We start from the raw sequence: 22,705 nt of genomic DNA, 5'->3' as shown, positions 1-22,705 counted from the left end.
AGCCTAAGAGGGAAGGCAGCCAACTCTAAAGAACCCGGATGTCCTAGGGAAGTCGGTGTGGGGGTGGAGGAATAGGAGGTAGAATGGGAGAGGGATGGAACACAGACATGGATCACAGATGCAGGTGAGGGATGTAAAGCATCTTGGTGCATGAGACTGAGCCAGACAGATATTTAAAGAATATACAGAAGGGTCTATGAGTCGTAAAATACTGCCTTGGAGCTGAGTAGAGAATAACCAATATTAATGTATATTTCAAACCTATATTGGTTTTATATTCAAAGAGAGAAATGTTTAAGTAGAGAAAAAGAAAATACAAATTAACCCAAAGAATAAAGTTGTTCATCTTCCTGCTACCCAGAAATTATTATTATTAGATTTCTGTTTATTTCTCTAATATTTCTCCTAAATTTTATTTAACTGCCCATATCATCTGTCTATCTGTCTTTCTGTCTGTCTGTCTTCTTCCATCCATGCATAATATATTTTCTTTCTCCCCGATATGCAACTACATTTGATCTTCAATTCTTTTACCCAAATTGAAATGTAATATGCAGTAATAGAACATACATATTTTCCTAAATATAATGGTATCATCTTTTACAATTACATAATATTCCATGGTAGGAATAAATCCTTATTGCCAAAATTTGTAGTATTAGAGTCTTGGGTGTTTCCAAATTTTACTATTAACAAAGAATAAGCATTCTTTGACATTTTTACAAGCCCCCGTGATCCTTATTCTTAGGGTATATTCTGAAGAATGGAAATGATGGGGCAGAGTCTGCAGCTCAGGGTTAGCAGTCTTTTCCGTTTTCCCCGTGAGCACCCGCCACCTGATTCCTACTCTGTCTCTTACTCTGGACACTGTTTCCATCCCACTGATGTTCTCTCGGGGGAATGCAAACCAAGGAGAAGTCTGGGAAGCGTATCAGGAGATGTGAGGAACTGTCAAGTCCATAGCACCATAGTCTCCAAATGAATGGCCAGGGCAGAAGAGAAGCCAGAGGAAGCCTTAAAGAGCAAATAAACCACTGACCATTCTCATAAGCATACGTTCTCCTCCTCTTCTTTCCCGTGCCAGGTCTTATCTCCTTTGGCCAAGAACCTCTTCCACAGGGCCATTTCTGAGAGTGGTGTGTCCCTCACTGCTGCTCTGATTACAACAGATGTAAAGCCCATTGCTGGTGTAAGTACTGCTATGAACAGAACCTGTGTTCTTTGTTCTCCTGGGGTCCTTGGGTTATTTTTTCTATGGAGTTCAATTTACATACTCAGGAGATGCTTGAAGGGAGAATGGCTGAGGAAGGACTGCTGTGTCTCTATCTGAGTCCCACTATTCAGGTTCTGTATTTATGTGAATTATATTATGCAGATGTTCCACAATCCTGCACCTGTTTTAGTATGGTTAGCCACATCATATACAGCAGCTCACTCCAAAACTAGAAACAATCATCACCCTCATCTACGTGTGGAGAAACTGAGGTTAAAAGAACTTTTTCTATGACTTACCTACAGCCAACTATTTAGGAAGCAAAGGAAGGGATGTTTAATGCTAGACAAACCTCCATAACAAAGGGCCTCTTTAGATGCATTGAGATTCAAGAATAGTATGTATAGTTTGTGCTGTTAGAGATAAGTGTATTAATAGGATTAATTAACAGTAATGGAGATACTGGTTATGCATTCAACTCGTTGCACTATCCCAGTTAGTAGCAGAGACAACGTTCTATAGAATCATCACCCAGACTTACTGTTCTAGAGTACATTTTTCAAACTTCTCTTGTCTTTAGAATTTGGTCGTGGGACCCAAGCACAGAGAACTTTGCCTACAATACCAGCACTTTGAGAAACAGAGGCAGGAGGATTGCTATAAGTTTTAGACAAGCCTGGTCTACAGAAAAACACTGAAGACCATCCAAAAACTTCATGATTTTTCTCAATAGATAGATGACAGGTAGATAGATAGATAGATGACAGGTAGATAGATAGATAGATAGATAGATAGATAGATAGATAGATAGATAGATAGATAGATAGATAGATAATAGACAGATGATAGGTAGAGAGATAAGAGATAGATAGATAGATAGATAGATAGATAGATAGATAGATAGATAGATAGATAGAGAAATAGGGAGGGGTGGAGAGAGAAAAAATTGAATATGGGATAGAATCCATTATCCACATCAATGGAGGCTACAGTCATTGTTTTTAACTTCTACTGTTTCCTGAAATCTCTGGCAGCTGGTTGCTACTCTTTCTGGGTGTAAAACTACCACATCAGCTGTTATGGTTCATTGCCTGCGCCAGAAGACAGAGGATGAACTACTGGAGACCTCACTAAAATTGGTAAGTATATCCTTTCTACATTCTAGCAGTAGTCAGTCTATGTAATGGCATCCAATCTTCATCTGTTCAGTTAAAAATATTCCAATAATAACTTGATGAAAAATTGTATTATATCCCTGTATAAGATGTATCTTAGTGACCTTCAAATAAATACCATTCTGGATTTGGAGGTTGAGGGTGTTCAGCATGTTTTTCATAAAAGCATCACAATATTATTTGATACAGAAACTAATTTATAACATAGTTTTCTAGCCCAATTTTCCATATTTTCTTACACTGCCTAAATTGAGTATTAAGATAGTTATCTATTTCCCCATTCATTCATATACTATAATAATACTACTATATTAGTTCATCCTTCTGCTCATTATATTTTTTTCATCAAATGTTACTGGTATATTCCTTTCTCTTCACCTATTTTCCAATGTGTCCACAATCCATGAACCATCCAGCCAATTCATATCTACAGTTCTCTCTTACATTTCTTTCTTACTCCTTACCAGTATTACATGTATTGGGCAAATTTACCCATCTACTCATTCATCTGTCACTCCATCATCCATCCAAAAGTATGTGGAAGCAATGCAGACAAAAATTTAACATTTTTATGTGTTACAGAGAATTACTCATATGTATATACTGAGTTAGGAGTGACAGTAGAGATAGAGAACACATTCAATACAGTTATTGGGGATAGTTCTTGGAGAAGTCACATTTGAGAATTGATGGACAGTCATGGGAATCTTTCATTACAAGGAAATATAGCAAGACAAACATACAAAAAAGAGCATGCAAGGTCTTAAGAACTACCACACTGTGTGTGTTGGGGTGGGGGGGGTGGGCATTCATATAAAATAAGTTCAAGAATCAACTGAGCTCTTGGCCTATCTATCTGAACAATGGATACTCCTGTCCCCTGCTCCTGACAGGATTCCTCCCTGTTTGTCCATGGATTGAGTCAATATGGCCTTGGTGCTTTGGTCATTAGTTTCATAAATGGAACCCAAGATATCCACAGAATTTAGGCATCTATATTCTAACAGTAAAAGAAAGCTAATATTTCAAGCTTCTCTGTGTGATGCAAGAAAACTAGATTATTCAGAAATAATCTAGTGACTTAGGAAAACTCAAGGGACCTAAGATCCCAGGACACCTTAAGATTAACTAAGATCCTGAGGAAGTACTTCTATTTGCTTATCCATTGCTCCAATATGCGTGTGCACATGCTTACACACATACGCAGACATGCCCCACAGTAAAGAGGATCTTAGCAGTTACCTCACCATCTAGGAGATACCGAATAGCTAAAGTGTAGTATAATTATTAATGGTTGGATCTGTATGGGGGAGTCCAAGCCATTAGCCTTTCATTGGAATGAAAGCCCTCACAGATTTCATAATATCAAGGAAGGACACTTTATTCAAAGGTGAAATGATAACACATAGCAGATTGAAATACATTGCCAAGAGTGACAGTGGACCACATGGGTGAGAGTACTTGAGGCTTCCAAGAAATATTTGGGAGTTTCTTAAGTCCCACATAAATACCCAAACTCTTGAATTGAGAAATGAGGAAGAGGGAAGCATCCTGTTCTTCTGGCCCATACCACATCCAACCCCATGTCCCCTTGAGATTACCTAGTCCCTGTCTTCACTTTCATAATATTCCACTGTTTCCTTGAGGAAAATTGGGGCATTGTTAGCAAGAGGAAAGCATGGGTGGACAGAATGTAGAGGAACGAAGACACAGGCGGCAGATATCCTCTTCAGGACTCTGGGTCCTATGGCCTTTCCCTCTTGCTTCTGACACCCCACCTGTTCCACCCTGGGCTCACTGCCACATAATACAGACCGGAAAGAGCTTGGGAAGGGGGTACCTTGGTACCTTGGAGGCCCAGTTCAAATGATCACCTTTTTACATGGAAGGATTTTAATCTATTATATGTCTTTATCTTCATAGAATCTTTTTAAGTTGGACTTACTTGGAAATCCAAAAGAGGTAAGGACCTTCTGCCCCAACTTGGATTGCAAATATTGATTCATAAGAGTTTAGCTTCCCTTAACTATGAATACAAAATGTCCACTGTGGTATAATAACCATTTCTTGTGTGCCTTTGAGAGGGGAAGTTGCCTGCACTGGTAACTCAGACTGTAAGACCAGAGGTGTAGTTAGCCTGACTTGTAATACAGGGCTCCTGGTCAGCAGCACTGTGTCTTCTGGGCTCACCTCTCACCTCTCATTTGCATCTCCTACACCCATCATGGCCTGTGGGAGGATGCTGTAATGGAACCTTCTATTGCCAAATGCCAGAGGAAGGATCTGAAGAGCCTTCACTAAGGGGACAGAGTTCTGACAGGACACAGGGGTGGTGAATGATATAAGGAGCATGTGGTAACCAAAGAAGCCAGCCTTCTCCTTCAACCCAGGAAACGCCTGCAGTGTGCAACATCTCCCCCCTGCTCCCTCTCAGCCTTCGTTTCTACCTAGTGACCTTAGCTGTGCAGTTCTACCATCTCATCTAGAGTTTTCCCTGTAAATCCTGTGAGAATGAAGTGAGAGTTAGTCAACCATCAACGTTTCACCATTTGGCAAGAGATGACTTAGCAGCTGGGGTCCAGCAGTGACACAGCCGGTACTCTGTGTCTTTGGGGAGGTGGGGGTTCATTCCAGAAGCCGAGAGAGCACAACAGCAAATCAAATAAACTATGTGGTGTATCTGATGGTAGTCAGACGAACAGAAGATAAATTGGGAGACAGGGACAACGTTGGCTAGTAGTAGGATATATCCGGAAAACAGGAGATGGCTTGACTAGGAAGAAAGCCAGATGTTGGGAAATTTGGAGGGAATATTACAGGCAGTGGGGGAAACAGCTGCAAGAGCCTGCTGCAGGAAGTCAGTGTGCTGGGAGGGGAGATGGGGAGGAAAGCTTGGTCTTCTGGCTCAGGAGGTGAGGAAAGTGTGGTAGCATTTGAAAGGTCTGTATTTTGATTCAGCAAGAGATGGGTTTTCAGTGAGCTTCAAAATGTGATCTTGGATAGTTCTGCTATCTTGGCTTTATTTGTTTTGATTTGAGATGTAGTCTTACTGTAAAGTCTAGGTTGTCATTGAAGTTAGGATCTTCCTGCCTCTGCTTTTCAATTTCCTGCAATTGGAATCATAGCGCATCATATCTAGCTATGCAGTCCATTCGGACAGCAGTGCAGAAATTCACTGTATAAGCCAGGGGCATGGAAGGTTCAGGAAGACCAGGTAGGAAGACTTTACAGTGCAGCTTAGTAGTGTGATGTGATTGGAGTTGGGCTACTTTTTAAGGCATTTCTGAGATGACTTGCTGACCATCAGTGACTTAAGGAGGAGGAAGAAGGACACCACTGGCCTCTCAGTCAAGCACTTGGCCCCACAGAGTAGTTTTGGTTATTCATGGGCAGCATTAGCAATTACTCCATGCCTTTTGGTTGCTAATATCAGTCTTCCATGCATTCGCTGTTCCATGTGGTCCTTCACTGTCTGGCTTATGCAGTTTTACTATTTCCTACCTCTGTGTTCTTCATTCATGCCCATTCCTCATAAGATGAACAGACCTGTCTATGTAAACACACATTAGAGGATGTCATTTTCCTTCTGATGACAAAGTCTTGACTTTGTTTGGAGACCCAAAAGAGGTCAAGACCTTTCCTTTCTGGATTACAGATGTTGAGTAAAGACAAAACACCTTTCCTTCATGGAACTAGTACTTGAACACATCTTGAATACCAAAGATGGGTCATATATTGGAGAGAAAGGGTGTGCTGCCCTCTGACTCTTTATAATCCTGTTCATGGCAGGGCTCTGTACCCAGGCCTTTTTGACTGTCCTGGGTGAGCTTAGCACACTGACTCTGCTCCCTTGACTTGTGCCCTTTCCCCTATGTGGAAATGCCTGCCTTTCCCCTTATCTGTATAGAGTGTTCTTGCCAAGATCCTGCTGAGATGGCAAAAACAACAGGCTCCTCGTGGCCCCAGTCTATTTTTCTTCAGATGAACAGCTCTCCAAGGAGATGCCCTGCACTGCCCAGCTTCTCTAAGGCAGCAGCAATTATGTCCAGGACATATTCTATTTTGTCAGCCTGTTTGATTATGGCTTGATGCTTGGATTTATTTTTTGTTTCGTTTGTTTTACAAACAGTGAATGAAGTCTCAGTTTCGACACCTTGAGAAGAGAGCTTACCACCTTTAAAACCTATCATTGCATTCTGAACACTCAGGTTTATAAAGAGATAAACACACTCAGTCTGACTTCATTAATCACGGATTCTGTATTTGTGAAGTCACTTGCTAAAATGTATGTGCAACCTCAACTCAACACTTATGACACAGTCAGAGTCTTTTGGACCATAGGCACTAGGTAGCAAGAAGCTCAAGTCGTGTCATGCCAAGGCTCCCACCCGAAGACAGAGAGGAAAGACTGTGTCTTCTTGATTTCTTACTTGCATTCAGAAATGACCTCTTCATGTCATATACAATGCTGTATCTTGAAAACTAGTTATTGATCCAAGTAATTTCTCTGTTTAAGATGTTCTCGAGCATAGCGATGAAAGGTTTCCATGCCCCCAACATGGGTGAATGTGAGACACATTACAGAGGAAACACACGTAAAGTGTGATGCTTTTGGTCTTGAATTAAGTGTTGATGAAACAACATCACAGTACATCCAAAAGAGAACAAAGAGACTTGCAATGCTGTCAGGAGGCAGGGGGAGGGTGTCCTTGGAAAGGAGAAGGAAGAGAGAGAGAGAAAAAAGAAAGACAGACAAAGACAAAAGCAGGGTTTGTGAAACAGAAACCGAAGGAATTTATACTCACTAAGACTATGATCAGAAACATGCTAAGGCTATCACAAACAGTCCTTTGTTATAAATTAACTTCATTTTTAACTAATAATTTGTAAGAGACCTGTGTTACATAAGGTGTCATTAAATAAAAACTAACTCACATAGAAGAATGAGGGAAATTGTGTGACCAGGGGTTCCCAGGAAGTAACTCTTAAATTCCCCTTGTATAAATGGCTCAGCATTTGCTAAGTGAATGTTTTTAGCAACTTTACAGACTTACCTACAATAACCCAATTAACCCAAACTAATATAATAACCCAAATTAACATATACCTGGATATTTTTAATCAAACATATAGTCTAAACTTTGAAACACACTTTTTATGATATATATTTTTCTTGTGATGAAGACTGGCCTCTTGACTTCCCTACCGTCATCATCTTGGCAGCACTGACCCCTTAGAGAATCCTAGACTTCGTCCATCTTAAGACACTGAGTTTCTGTGGCCATAGCCACAGGGCTCTTTGTGCTGACCAAGCTTTCAGACATCCAGAGACGGCACGGATGTAACAGATGGCAAAATATTAAATAGAGGTTAAATGTCTGTCTTCTCTAGAGCTACCCCTTCCTCCCTACCGTGATTGATGGAGTGGTGCTACCAAAGACACCAGAAGAGATCCTGGCAGAGAAGAGTTTCAACACTGTCCCCTACATAGTGGGCATCAACAAGCATGAGTTTGGCTGGATCATTCCAACGGTGAGAATGTACAGACCTCTTAGATACGCTCCACAGAGGTTCAGCCATCATGCTCCCTGCTCTGACCGAGGTTTATGCACCCAGATGACTACCATTCAAAGAGGCTTAAGATTTTCTAAGTAAATCTGTTTGGAAAGTCCTTGATGAAGTCCTCTGAAGTGCTCATATCTGGGCCAGAGAGGGGATTAATAATTGGGAACTTTCTAAAGTAACTACTCTCAGCTCAGGGCCTTGGCTGCCCACCATCAAGCTTCTATTGACAGTGCTGAGCTCTCTCAAGCAAGCATTTTAGGGTCCTGGTATCAGCCTGGGGTGTGGCTTTCATGTGTGAGGCATGCTGAAAGCAGAGGAGATCTCTGATTGCAGAATGGATCAGGGTCAGCACAATCCCAGGGCTCTGCAGAAGTATGTTCCCCCTTTCTCCCTAGAGGCTAATGAGAAAGGGGGTGGAGGTGGAGGTGGAGAGTGGGATTCAGAGGGCCAGGAGTATCAACGGAATGACCTCTGGAGACTACTGCAACAAGATGAATCTACTTCATTGTTTCAGGGATACGATATATAAGAGCTTTTCAGGGGTACCAGTGGAAAGGGCTAATTGGTTGTAGTACAGCACCTACTTATCATACAGCCTCCAAGCCAGAATGGGACATGTATGTTGAGTTATGCAGCCTTGCAGAGAGCTCTGTACAAGGTCACTTTTCAGACAAGGTCAGCCAAGGCCAGCCACCTGTGTCCAGGGACTCTCTCCAGACAAAGACAGACAGAGGCAGGAAAATACCAGTGAGAAAGAGTGCTACATTTCACACCGACCCCAGAAAGCCATCTAGTCATGGGGAAATAGGGGACTGCTACCTAAATAGCAAGCTTCCCTAACACAGAAGGACCTCAGGGGGCATCATAGAGACATAGATACAGACATAATGTTTGGCTTTGTTTCCTCTTGTCACCTGAGTCTGGGGGTGGTGGGGTGTAGCCTGACTCCCCTGTCCCTGAGCCCTTAGCTTCTATATGACCCTGGCCTGAATGTTCCCCCACTGCATTGACGAACATTGTGGCTTCTGATGTGGTCAATAACCTTTACTTAAGTGTCCTCTCTGTGTTACTTACATTCATTTATATATGTGCATTGAGTTTTGTTGACTTTTTTTTCCTCAAAAGCTTAAAACTCCCATGCCTCTCAAGAGCCTAACTCCACCTCCTCCCTGCACTTTGGTTTGCTTGGTTAGTCTTTGGCTCTTTTTACTTCTCCACGATTCCCAATGCTTAATCATTTGTTTCACAGCTGATGGGCTATCCACTCGCTGAAGGCAAACTGGACCAGAAGACAGCCAATTCTCTCTTGTGGAAGTCCTACCCAACACTTGTAAGACTCTAGGGAACCGTGGGAATTGTTTGAGAAGGAAAGGAGGTTGGTGGCTTTCTCCAATCACAGACAAGTTTGATGGTGGAAACCCTATGCTTAAGCTACCATTTATTTTATATACCCACTTAACCACCCAGCTGTGTTGAACCCATATTTGTGACTCCCCTGTCAAAATTCAGTTGAGTTCAGGATATGTTTTAGAGGAAAAGACCTATTTTTAAAGTTAGCCAAACCAAGACCATGGAGACCATCACAAATAACCTCCTAGGCACTGGAGGTATGAATCTTACTTTTGGAGTTATTTGGATGCGAATCAGATAGGTAGACACCAGGTTAGTTACAAAGTTTTCATTTTTGTTTTTATGACATACAGGGATGGGAAGAGCTGTGATCTATAGGTTGATAGATATTCTAAGCTTTGTAAACTTAAAGAACATTTACTAACTAGCCAATCATATGACCCATGTCCTTTCTTCGTTTCATTTTTCAAGAAAGGTTAATTCTGAACTTTATTGTGTGGATATAAATTGTGTGTTTCCCCCAGAGAAATGGAAAATAGCAATAAATTACTTTTCTCAAGAGGATCAGGGGTGAGACAATAATAATAATAATAATAATAATAATAATAATAATAATAATAATAGCAAGCCACATTATTATGTAGGAACAGCTGAAAACGATGTCCACTGAAGAACAGGTTTTTTTTAATATATGAGGTCTTCAGGCATGTGGGTCTCTTCTACCAATGCCAGTGACACAATAATAGTATACAGCATAGATACCTAAACTCAAGTAGCAATTAATTAATATCAATGTTAAGAGAAAGTGAAGCTAAAGAGCTAAAGAGTTTATTTTAGACCTTCCATGAGCAACACCTGGAGGATTTGGTGACCACTGGGGTAGTTTAGGATTAATAAATCCTTCTTAATTGACTGCAGAAATCCCATCCCTTATCCAGCTAGATAGTCACTTTCTGATCCATTTCAGAAAATCTCTGAGAATATGGTACCAGTGGCTGCTGAGAAGTATTTAGGAGGGACAGATGACCTCGCCAAAAAGAAAGACCTGTTCCAGGACTTGATGGCAGATGTGGTATTTGGTGTCCCATCAGTGATTGTGTCTCGAAGCCACAGAGGTGAGTTTCAGATGGGAGATGGATACAATTTCAACTTCTAGGTCTCTGGCCTGCCTACCTCTTGGCATAGGTAGATATGAAGGCTATTGAGATCAGGCCCCAAAAGTTGATTGCATATAGCTAGCAAGGCTGTTTTGCATTATCTGCTAGTAAAGATCTGAGGGAAAGGCCCACATGCAGTTTAATTTAACAGGCATTCCCAGAAAACACCATTGGGAGGCAAGGTGATAGAAAATACAGACCTCAATCTGGAGAGCTGCCCAGCACGTGTCCATCTTAGCTGCAACTGGAGAGCTCAGAGAACAGGAAGGAGCACCTTAGCCTCCCTTTCCTGAAAAGTAAGACTGATGTCTACTTACCCACCAGGAGCCATATCTCACAGATGTGCTTATAGAGGTCAAAGGACAAGGAGTTGCTTCTCTCCTTCCACTTTTGCCTGGGTTCTGGAAGTCGAGCTCAGATCATTTGTTCTGTGCTTCAAGTATCATTACTGCTGAGCTGTCTTGACAGTCGCTCTCTGATTTTTACTGTAGGCACTTAGCTAAAGAACTTTTCTCTTAGAACTGTCTGTACTTTATCAAGCAGGCTTTGGTATGTTGTGGTCTCATTCTATTTAGTTCTAGGAATTTTTTTTAACTCCCCCTTGTCTTCTTCAATGAATAGTATGCATCCATCATTGAATAGCATGTCGCTTAATCTCCATGAGTCTGAACATTCTTTATAGTGTTTCTTGCTGTTGATTCCTCACTTTATTCCACTGTCAGAAGAAATAAAGGAGCGTTTCTATTTTCCTGTGTATGTGAATACTTGACTTGTGCCCTAAACCATAAACTACTTTAGAAAAATTCCATGAGAATGCTTTTTGTTTTTTTATGAAGTGTTTGGGTGGGTTGCCTCTATGTGTCTAATTTAGTTCTATTTTCACTTGACTCTAATGCATCTCTGTTTCATTTTCTTTCATTCAGATGACTTGTCCATGGGTGAGAATGGGGTATTAAAGTTATCCACTGTGTTAAGGTTAATATGTAGCATATACCTAACAGATTTTATTTTAGGAATTGGGTACACATTTGGTACAATGTTTAGAATTGAAATGTCCTCTTGGCAGATTGTTCCCCTGATCAGTATGAAGTGATTTTCTTTGTCTCTTCTGATTCTTTTTGGTTTGAAGTCTATTTTTTCTAAAGTCAGAATAGAATAGCTAGACCCTTTTGTTTTACTGGTTTCTGTTGCTTAAAACATTTTCTCCCTGATCATTTACCTCTATCTTTCTTTTCTTTTCTTTTTTTTTTTGTCTTTCAAGACAGGGTTTCTATGTAGTCATGACTGTCCTGGAACTCATTCTGTAGACCAGGCTGGCCTCAAACTCAGAAAACCGCATGCCTCTGCCTCCAAAGTGCTGGAATTAAAGGGGTGCGCCCCCACCGCCCGGCTAAGTGATGTCTATCTTGATGTGCTTTCCTGGAGGCAGCAAAAAAAGTTAGATCCCGTCTTCTTACATCTCTGCTAGTGATGTCTTTTTGTTTGGATAATAAAGAGCACTGATGTTATTTTCAAAGGTGTATATTGATGCCTCTCATTGCTGTTTCTGTGGTGGTATTTTCCTTCCTGTTTGCTGACTGAACTACTACTACTTCGTTCCAGTGGTCTCTTCAATGTGTTCATCCTTCTCTTCAGTCTGGAGTACTCCTTGATGTACCCTTTGAAGAGATATCTTAGTGCTCGTTAACTCCATTAGCCTGCCTCTGTAACAGAAAGTTTTGGGTTCCCTGTTAGCTATAACAGATACTTTGTTGAGTTTGCAGCTGTGGTCTTTCAGAACCAGACACCCATCTTTCTGATCTTTCCTGGATTGAACAGATTCTGTTAAATAATCAGCTATAAATCCAAATGGCCTTCCTTTATGTATGACTTGACATTCTCTCTTACATCATCTGATATCATTTTTGTTGTGTTTTTCTTTTTTTTTTAAGCAAGTCAATTATAAAATGACATGGAGAGTTCTTTCACTTACCCCTCCTGGGTGTATCCTTATCTTCTATTTGCTGGGACTCTTGTATGCTGACAGGCATCTCTTTCTTTAGTTTTTGGGGTATTTTCTTCTATGTTCTTATTGAAAATATTTTCTGTGCTTTGTGCATGGAAATCTCCTTACATGCTCATTATCTACATGTCTGATCTTCTCTTGGAGCCCCAAAGGTCTCAGGGTCTCCATCTCTCCATGCTTCAGGTATGTTTATAGGTTTTTAAAAAATGTATCATTAAACTTAACTGAGGTAGGGGGAACCCTCTAGAATGTACCAGAGACCTGGGAGGTAAGGGATGCTCAGGACTCAAAGGGAGGGACCTTAGATGAAATGCCCAACATTGGGGAGAAGGACTTGTATAGTCCATCTCCAGTAGAAAGACAGGGCATCCTTTCATCTGTCTTCCTCCTTTTCTTCTCTCCAACTCCCCCCCCCCATTGAATCCTCTACACAGGCAGATTACAGTTCTTATGTATGCCTGTACATATATGGCATTCAGTTATATTCTGTAAATGCAGGAGGTCAGTATTCCTTAGCCCTAAGTACTGGCTAGTGTTACAAGTTCTGGTCCAGGAGTTGAGATGCTTGCCATTGAAGACTTCTCAGCAATCTGGCTTGCTCTTCTCTAGCCCCTCCCCATTTTATGTCAGCCCAGCTCTTGCCCTCGTTAATTCTGAAAATCTGCTTCCCACCCTGACTGTTCTCGGGCTGTTGAGCTGTGTCCACGTTTGCAGCTCAGCTGTCTCTGCCACTGCTGTTCTCTTCCACCTGTAGCTGCCCCTGTCTCGCTGTGTAAGTCGCTTCCTTCTTCCTGTGACCAGCTCAGCCTGCAGACTGAGTAGGCACAGATGGGAGAGCTCTTTACTTGTATGTAATGTTTCAAGACTAGGAGGCATCACTGGGAAGTATATCCCAGCTGATTAGAGTCTACTGTGCACTGTATCTCCCTTTGGGGCCCCTATTGTTTGTTTTGTTTATCTAATGGTTCTGATACTGTATCCGTGTTTACCATTGTTGTGTGTTGTGTGCGTCTGCCTTTGGTGTGCGGTGAGTGATTTGACCCTATGCTCTGAGTCTATCTCTATTTGTGTTTCCCTTCCACTCCCCCACCCCAGGGAAGTTCTCATTCTGTAACCCAGACTATTCTAAAACTTCTTGTTTTAGAACTAACCTCAGATTTATAGCAATCCTCCTGCCTCAAACTACCAAGTACTGGGATTACAAGTGTGAGCTACCAGGTCCAGATTCTTGCAGTGCTTGAGGTCAACTTTCTGTCTGATATGACAGCAGCTACCATTTCTCTCTATTTTTTTTTCTTTGTATGTGATACCTATTTTCACTCATTTCTTTCTAATCTATGTACCTCTTTAAAGGCAAGTGGGTTGTGGGAACGTACACTTGGGCTATTGAGACATGCTTGCTGATGGTCTCTTGTATTTCAGAAAATATCATTTGATAGCAAGAGCTTACAAGAACTGCCTTGGAGTTGTTGTTTGGTTGGTTTGTAGTCATATCCCTCCTTTCTTGGTGTCTTCCCTTGGGTTTTCCTGCTGTTATGTAAGGGCATGCCTTGAATCTTCTCTGTATTTATGTCGTATTTCTATTAAGTGGTTTTGCTTCCTGTCTACCCTTAGGCTTTTGTGTATCTTCTTCCATCAGACTATATTAAGCTTATAGTGGTGTAACATTGATTCTGGGTAAGAACTCTATTTTTGCCCCTAAAAACACAAACACACACACACACACACAGACACACACAGACAGACAGACAGACAGACACACACACACACTCACACACACACAGAGACACACACCCATGCTTTGTGTGTGTTTCATATCAGAATTATCATTTGGGTGGCAGTTCATTGTAAGTCTAATTGGTTGATCCAGCTATAATCATTAGCAGGAGTTTTCTGCTGCTGACTCCTCACAATGTAAAAGATAAAATTTTATCTGTAACATCACTAGAAGCCTAGCGTGTCCTGCCTGTGGCTCTCTTTACCCATATGGCTCTGATGTTTCATGTTATTTATTGCTGTCTTGGAACTTTAGTTTAAGAGTCCTGATTTAGTCATTCCTGTGAGGCAGGTCCAGAGGCAGTGAGATCCATGACTTCTGACTGGGAGAACTGCTACATCTCCCTCACTTCTGAAGGGCTCCTGTCCTGAGCACAGTGCTGGAAGCTGGGGGGTTACTCTCCTCCAGCACAATGCCTATATCATCGCCCTGCTCTCCATGCCTGCCTTAGTCAGTCGTTTCTATTCCTGCACAAATATCATGACCAAGAAGCAAGTTGGGGAGGAAAGGGTTTATTCATCTTACACTTCCACACTGCTGTTATCACCAAGGAAAGTCAGGACTGGAACTCAAGCAGGTCAGGAAGCAGGAGCTGATGCAGAGGCCATGGAGGGATGTTCTTTACTGGCTTGCTTCCCCTGGCTTGCTCAGTCTGCTCTCTTATAGAACCCAAGACTACCAGCCCAGAGATGGCACCACCCACAAGGGGCCCTCCCCGCTTGATCACTAATTGGGAAAATGCCTTGTAGCTGGATCTCGTGGAGGCACTTCCCCAACTGAAGCTCCTTTCTCTGTGATAACTCCAGCCTGCATCAAGTTAACACAAAACTAGCCAGTACAATGCCCATGAGATTTCCTCTGAGACACTGGATGTAGGTTTGGTCCTTCCTTGATTGTGAAGCTCTTCTCTCTGATGCTCCTGGGGTTTCCCCCTCTCCTTGGTGGTTAGTATTGTGAGTGCTTTGTTTTCTGGCTACAATCAAGAGGAGGCTGCTATGCCTCCTGACCTAATGCTGGGAACCTACCCAGGCTGGGAGCATTTTCTGCTCCAATCTCTTGAAATAAACCTTCTGTCTCCTTCTATTTACTTCCCTTCTGCAAGTCCTCCCGTTCAGATTCTTGTCCCGATGACAGCATCCCATTGCCTTTGCTTTCCTTAAATTTCCAGCTTAAATTATGAAAATATTTGCAATTGGGATGAGAAGAATTTTTATAAACATCAGGCGTTCAGGGGGGAAAAAAACCTTGCGCAGTGTACTGTGTAAAATATGTATTGCCTCATTCACAAAGTTCTGCATAGTTGAGGGCTGCATTCCTTGATAACATGATTGTGTGGGAGGGGCATGCCTATTTGACCTTGAAGAGCTGCTTCTTAGATGAATGAAGGTCATGGGACTGACCCTGTGGTCAGTCTGAGACACAATTGGACAGATTATTCTTCATCCTATGGAGGGATGGCATATGTTATTTCAAACCTTTGAGACTCAGTGGACAAAGCACATGGCACACAAAGCCCACATCCTGAGTTTAGATCCCAGAACCCCTGAGAAGGTAAAAGCCAGGAACTGACTCCAAAATGTTGTCCACTGACCACATAGGCAGTGTCACAGAATGCACCAACATGACACATCATACTCACATAACTTAATAGTAATAAATAATGTTTTAACTTGTGAATGAGTAACTCATAATGTGAAACAATGATAGTAGTGTATGAAATGTACTTATCATTCTTAAAAATGTGTGTATATGAAGTTAAGCATTTTTTTCTTGTGTGTGTGTGTGTGTGTGTGTTTAATCTCTTACTATCTTCAAAGGGGCAAGGCTATAAAATCTCCCTTGTTTGCTGCTCTGGAGCCTGAAGCTTTTCTCTCAGAGTTACCCTATTGGAGGCACTATCTCCTGTTGTGCATTATGCAACGTTCTGAGGTTCCAAGGTCAGAAATGGAAACATGGGATTGTTCATAAGAATCAGTAGTTGGCAGTTCTAGCGTTCTGTGAGCAAGAGAACACTGGAGCATCCTCACCCATGGATAGGCTCTCTCTCTGGGTGAGAGAGGAGACAGAGACAAGGAGGAGCAAGTCAGAAGACAAGTTCTCTTTCCCTTGAGCCTTTGGTGCCACCTTGCATCTTAGAGGCTTAACATTTCCTGAGCAAGGAAGAAGTGGAGTATGAAACACTGTTCATTGAAAGAAAAAAGATGATGCTTGTTCAATTTGTGCATGCCTCTGTGTTTTAACTGCTATTATCCCAACTGGGCCAGTTGTGCAGCCCTGATCAAGTCTCCGGGCTTCCCTGAAACCCTGCACATAAGCAGGGATCTCAGTGCAGGGTTTGAGGTCTTGTCACCACGCAGGTGTGTAGTGGACGTTGTGAACTCTGCATGGATCCCTGTCTCTGCAGATGCTGGAGCCTCTACCTACATGTACGAGTTTGAGTATCGCCCAAGCTTTGTATCAGCCATGAGACCCAAGGCAGTGATAGGAGACCATGGTGATGAGATCTTCTCAGTATTTGGATCTCCATTTTTAAAAGGTAATGTGTCTTTGCTGCCAGAGGCCTGGGCATTAGGAGGCCTCAACTTGAGTCCTGGCTTGACGACCTGTGCAAGTTTCTCCTTTTCTCCCCAGTTAGCTTTCCATCCACTCTGTAGCTGGGTTGAGCTATACCAGGAATCAGTCCTGAGCTTTCACACACATGAAGGAAGCTTGTGTTCATGTGTCCCCAGACACAGATACTCTCAGAATCATGACCTGTAGTGCCAGTAAGAGAGATGTTAGGCCAGCCACAGGCTTTACTTTGGGGGAGGCGTGACACTGATGGACTTTCTTCCCATAAGAGCATGCTGGGATTTGAGCGAAGAAACAGTTCATTTCTAACCCTGGACAAAGTCTATCATATTTTACCCATGTGTCTGTCTATATATCTGCATCATATATTTGCCATCTTTTGTAACATGATACTTAGGGAAGCTTTCACCGTTGTCTTCAGTGCACTGCTTTTCAGTAGTTATGTATAATTAGCACTCTAATTCATGTTTCTCATGAAATCAGTATCTCTGGGCCTCTCCCTGTTTGCTGATGTCTTAGGAACTTTGGAGAAAGAGAGATTAAGAAAAGACCCAAGAGCTAGCAACCCTACAAAGACTGAGGAAACTCACAGTTGTGGGGTTTCGGTCAGGTGTGTGAGCATGGGTGACAAAGGAAGCCAGTATGCGAGAATCTATTCTTAACTTGAAGTTTAGACTATCAGCCAGTGTGTTCTTAAAAGGTAGGTTTTGAGATAGTAAGATGTGGAAAAGGTCAAGACTCTGAACTTCTCAGAAGCTCCTAGGATGATGACCATGATCAGAGTCACTCTTGCTATGTGACTGCTAAACAAACAAATAAACAACCTACCAACCAAAGCCATTCTGTAAGTATCTGAAGTTTACTCTTTCTTCCCACCAGATGGTGCCTCAGAAGAGGAGACCAACCTTAGCAAGATGGTGATGAAATTCTGGGCCAACTTTGCTCGGAATGGGTGAGTCTTGTGACAAAGAAGGGACAGATCTGGAGGTGTGGTGAAGTTGTGCTTGTTGGAGGGGAGTGTTTTCTAATGTTTGAGTGGCCAACCACCTGTCTCCGTGACCACAGCACTCCAACAACGAAGGCTAGAGTAATCTGATTTATAGCTTTGACGGAGCTTTTGAGAAAATTCAGCATGAAGGATGGAATGTGAATTTTGGCTCAGCAACTCAGAGGGTTCAATTCTTTCATTTGACCTGCTTTCCCAGGTTGTTTGTCAGTGTGGAACATGGTAGGATAATGTTATGGCTAGATCTCTTTGTCTCTCCATCTCACTGGCAGTCAGACAGTAGAGATAGAATAAAAGATGAGGGTCTTAACATACTCATCATGTCCCTTAGGATGAGCTCCTTCCAGCTAAGCCCACCTTTTAGAGTTCCCACTATGTTCCAGGAGCACTCTCAGTTGAGGATCAAGTCCAAGAGGGCTAATATTAATCCGTGAGGCTCCATGTTCAGCATCCAGAAATCTTTTGGTTAGTGTGAGTTCTGAAAGACTTGGGAAGCCCTTTCCCCAAAGCCTTTGGCTCCCACAGCCTCTCTGGGATTGATTGAGATCATAGTCTGATCATACCCTAGGTAGAAGGTTCAAATCCTGTCTCTTCTAACTCATTAGACTCTCTATTCAGAACTCATCAATTTTATTCTCAGAGATTTAAGCATCATGCTTTTTTAATGCTGTCGACAGGGACTTCAAATCTTTCTTTTGCAATCTAAGCAGAAGCCTTGATGACCTCATTGCACTTACATTTTGACAAAAAGGAAGTCGGGGCAAAGGTGAAACTAGAGACAGCTCCTGAGAAGTCCTGTGAGCAGCTTTCATTTATATTTTTTATTTTTTAAATTTTAACATAGATTTTTTTAATTAGATATTTTCTTTATTTACATTTCAAATGCTATCCCCTTTCCTAGTTTCCTCTCCGAAAATCCTCTATCCCTTCCCCCTTCACACTGCTCGCCAACCCACCCACTCCCACTTCCTGGCCCTGGCATTCCCCTATACTGGGGCACAGAATCTTTGCAAGACCAAGGGCCTCTCCTCCCACTGATGGCTGACTAGGCCATCCTCTGCTACATATGCAGCTAGAGCCACGAGTCCCACCATGTGGTTTCTTTGATTGGTGGTTTAGTACCAGGGAGTTTTGAGGGGTACAGATTAGTTCATATTGTTGTTCCTCCTATAGGACTTCAGACCCCTTCAGCTCCTTGGGTAATTTCTCTAGCTCGTTCATTGAGGACTCTGTTCTCCGTCCAATGGATGACTATGAGCATCCACTTCTGTATTTGCCAGGCACTGGCATAGCCTCACAGGAGACAGCAATATTAGGTTCCTGTCAGCAAAATCTTGTTGGTATCTGCAATAGTGTCTGGGTTTGGTGGTTGTTTATGGGGTGGATACCCAGGTGGGGCAGTCTCAGGATGGTCATTCCTTCAGTCTCTGCTCTGAACTTTGTCTCTATAACTTCTTCCATGGATATTTTGTTCCTCCTTATGAGAGGGATCGAAATATCCACATTTTGGTCTTCCTATTTCTTGAGTTTCATGTGTTTTGGAAATTGTATCTTGGGTATTCTGAGTTTCTGGGCTAATAGTCACTTATCAGTGAGTGCATATCATGTGTGTCCTTTTGTGATTGGGTTACCTCACTAAGGATGATATCCTCCAGATCCATCCATTTGCCTAAGAATTTCATAAATTCATTGTTTTTAATAGCTGAGGAGTACTCCATTGTGTAAATGTACAACATTTTCTGTATCCATTCCTCTGTTGAGGGACATCTGGGTTCTTTCCAGCTTCTGGCTATTATAAATAAGGCTACTATGGACATGGTGGAGCATGTGTCCTTATTACAAGTTGGAGCATCTTCTGGGTATATGCCCAGGAGTGGATCTTCTGGTAGTACTATGTCCAATTTTCTGCTTTCATTTTGAGCTGGTGCATGCAACTCTGGCTTCTCAATGAAGCAGTCTCTTCAACAGGGTACTCTGCTTCTACTCAGCTTTAATCATTGTCCTTGGCTATGGTGGTAGGGGTGGTGACAGGGTTGATTTTTGTGGGTTTGTTTGGGTTTTGTTTTTGTTATTTGGCAAGATTGTGTTTTTCTATTCTTCCTGTTGTTTTTGCCTATGAGTCACACCACAAATATAATTAAGAACAAAACAAACCTTGCTATACTACCTAGATGCTATTGTACCTTTGAATGTCCTCCACCATTGAATACTCTTTAACTCTGTACCCCATATGATATCAGAATGAACAAATATAGGCAAATCTGTTGTGAGAATGGAGCACAAGTCGCCTCTAATCCAGGTATCCTTCTCTATGGAGCCACCATGAGCTTGGTTTCTCTACCTTTCTTCCCTATTAGAACCTTCTAGAATCCCCATAAACCCCCCTTACTGCATTCTTCACTCTATACAGCATACTCCAAACATTCGCAAACTCCTTCACATACCAAAAAAAAAAAAAAAAAAAAAATCATCAGAACCACAACATGAAGTGGGGGGGGGGGCGTTAATCTCAGCAAGATCTACTTTTTAGTAATATTTTTAGTAGTAATTCTGTGTGTTATCATCTTTCAATTGCTGAGACAAAATTCCCAACGTTTATCAACTTAAAGGATGAAGGTTTGATTTTGGCTCTTGAAATTTTCACTTTGAGCCTGTGACAAAGTGGACTGTGGTGGCTTTAGGTGGCATCTCATTTCTTGGAACTCAGGAAACTGATGTAGTTGTTTTGTTTTGTTTTGTTTGCTTGCTTCATGTGTGTATGTGTGTGTGTGTGTGTGTGTGTGTGTGTGTGTGTGCGTGTGTGCGTGCATGCATGCATGTGCATGTGTGTGCATGTGTGTACAGTCAGGAAGCACTGAGATAAAAGACTGAAGTCCCAACATGGTGCAAAGCAGACCCTCAGTGACCAGATTCTCCCAAAAAGGTGCCACCTTCTGATGTCCCCACGAGTCCTAACAAAAATGTGATCTGAGCTTCAGCTTTCAACACATGAGACTCTGGAGGAGGGCTAAGATCTAAAGAACACAGGACTTTCTAAACATGAGCAGGCTGCCCTAGGAGTTAAAGAACTGGCATGGCAGTGGAAGGTAGTTTCTTGGCAGAGATCTGACAAGGTCTCCTTGAAAAGAAATCTCAGAGCACCATGGGAACAGCACATTTGCTTTGGTGAATTTCTTTTCTTTTTTTCTTTTAATTCTGTTCACAGGAACCCTAATGGTGGAGGGCTGCCCCACTGGCCAGAGTATGACCAGAAGGAAGGGTACCTGAAGATTGGGGCCTCAACTCAGGCAGCCCAGAGGCTGAAGGACAAAGAAGTGGCCTTTTGGGCTGAGCTCAGGGCCAAGGAGGCAGCCGAGAGACCATCCCACAGGGAACATGTTGAGCTTTGATCAGGAGGGTCAGCTGTGCTTGAGAATCTGGAATCAAAGGAGTATTATTCCACAGAAGATTTTTTTAGAGAAATAACACTTTGAACCTGTAACATTATATGGTATTTTATACAAATGCATTAAAAAGGAAATATTTATCTCCTTTAACTTGTAAAAATAAAACACTGTTTTGAAAATCAGAATTGGATCAATGTCTGTCTCGGCAGGTTTTAGTTATTTTTTTTTCTTTTTGTATTTATTTATTTATTTATTTGCTTGTTTCTTTGTTTTGTGTATGTTCATGTGTGTGCAGTGAAGCTTGAGAAAATGCCTCCATCAGATTGCCTGTGGGCAAGTTTGGAGGGCATTTTCTTGATTGATGATTGATGTAGGAGGGCCCAGCCCTCTATGGGTGGTGCTGGGCTGGGGCTGGGGGTACTGGGTTGCATAAGAAAGCAATCTGAGCCACCCATGGGTAGCAACCCAGGAAGCAGCAGTCCTTCCTGGCCTCTGACTCAGTTCCTCCTTCCAGGTTTCTACCATGAGTTCTGGCCTTGGCTTCCCTTAGGGAACTATGATTCAGCATGCATAGCCAAATAAACCTTTTCCTCTTCAAATTCTTTTTAGTTATGGTCTTTATTGCACCAATAGAAACCTAATTAATGCAGTGTCTTTGGCTCAAAATTAGTCTATGTGCCTCAGAGAGGGACAGATGAAGAGAGAGGAACCATTAAAAAACAACAACAAAAAAAACCCTTTCCCACTTTCCCAGTGAAGACTTCCCCCTAGATGCATAGATGTCATCCCTCCTTTGGTTAACTGTCTACCCCATGTATAATCTATCACCTCCAAGAACCCAGTACCCCACTGGCAGAATTGCACAGAAACTGTATGAGGATACAGAGAGTGGCTGGACTTGCAAATGATGGTCTAGTAACCCTCTGCAATGCCTTAATTTCTTTATAGGGTCCCAAGGAATCTTTTACAGATATTCTTCACCTTTCTGATTAAAAGGCTGTTATGCTCAGGAGATACTTTTTCACAGCCGTTATGAACATGTCTCACCTTTCCTTTCCAGAGAGATGTTCTCATAAATAAAATGAGACTGACCAGAGTTTTCTAAGTGCTAAAGGCAATGTGTGGTCTAAATAAGAATGCAAAATTAATTGAGAACCACAGACCCAAGAAGAAGCTTACATCCATCCAAGACTCCTCTGCAGATATCTACCAGGTGTTTATGAATAAGTCTGTGGACATGTTGCAAGACTGGGAGAAAATTTGTCTCTAGGAATGCACAAAACACACCACTACTCCATTTCCATAAGGGAACCATACTCTACCCACATGTGGGAATCTTTAGATACCAGATGAAGGCTTATTGCAGCCAAGGGAAAAAGTTGTAAAGTTCTGTAACCCATCGCATGAACAGAACATAGTACTGGACCTAAGTCATGAGAGAGCTTTTACTCTTACTGAGAAACAGGGTCAGTGAAAAGGCTTCATCTTATCCACCCAGGG

General features: G+C 42.1%; 1 protein-coding gene across 1 annotated transcript in view; it reads left to right on the top strand.

The window, feature by feature from the left end:
• LOC110337337 (carboxylesterase 1D) overlaps window positions 1-21,387 on the top strand; it is a 32,578-nt gene extending 11,191 nt beyond the window's left edge. The window contains exons 6-14 of the mRNA XM_021220206.2: window positions 1,085-1,189; window positions 2,248-2,352; window positions 4,312-4,350; window positions 7,780-7,920; window positions 9,203-9,283; window positions 10,271-10,418; window positions 16,647-16,778; window positions 17,693-17,765; window positions 21,025-21,387. Coding sequence (XP_021075865.1) covers window positions 1,085-1,189; window positions 2,248-2,352; window positions 4,312-4,350; window positions 7,780-7,920; window positions 9,203-9,283; window positions 10,271-10,418; window positions 16,647-16,778; window positions 17,693-17,765; window positions 21,025-21,208 — 1,008 coding nt within the window. The 3' untranslated portion in view covers window positions 21,209-21,387. The remainder of the gene's footprint in view (window positions 1-1,084; window positions 1,190-2,247; window positions 2,353-4,311; window positions 4,351-7,779; window positions 7,921-9,202; window positions 9,284-10,270; window positions 10,419-16,646; window positions 16,779-17,692; window positions 17,766-21,024) is intronic.
• Window positions 21,388-22,705: the final 1,318 nt, after the last annotated feature.

The sequence above is a fragment of the Mus pahari genome, chromosome 20 (assembly GCF_900095145.1).
Source record: "Mus pahari chromosome 20, PAHARI_EIJ_v1.1, whole genome shotgun sequence".
NCBI classification, from domain to species: domain Eukaryota; kingdom Metazoa; phylum Chordata; class Mammalia; order Rodentia; family Muridae; genus Mus; species Mus pahari.
The sequence above is the reverse complement of the archived record's forward strand: the minus strand, read 5'-3'. Positions and strand labels throughout refer to the sequence as shown.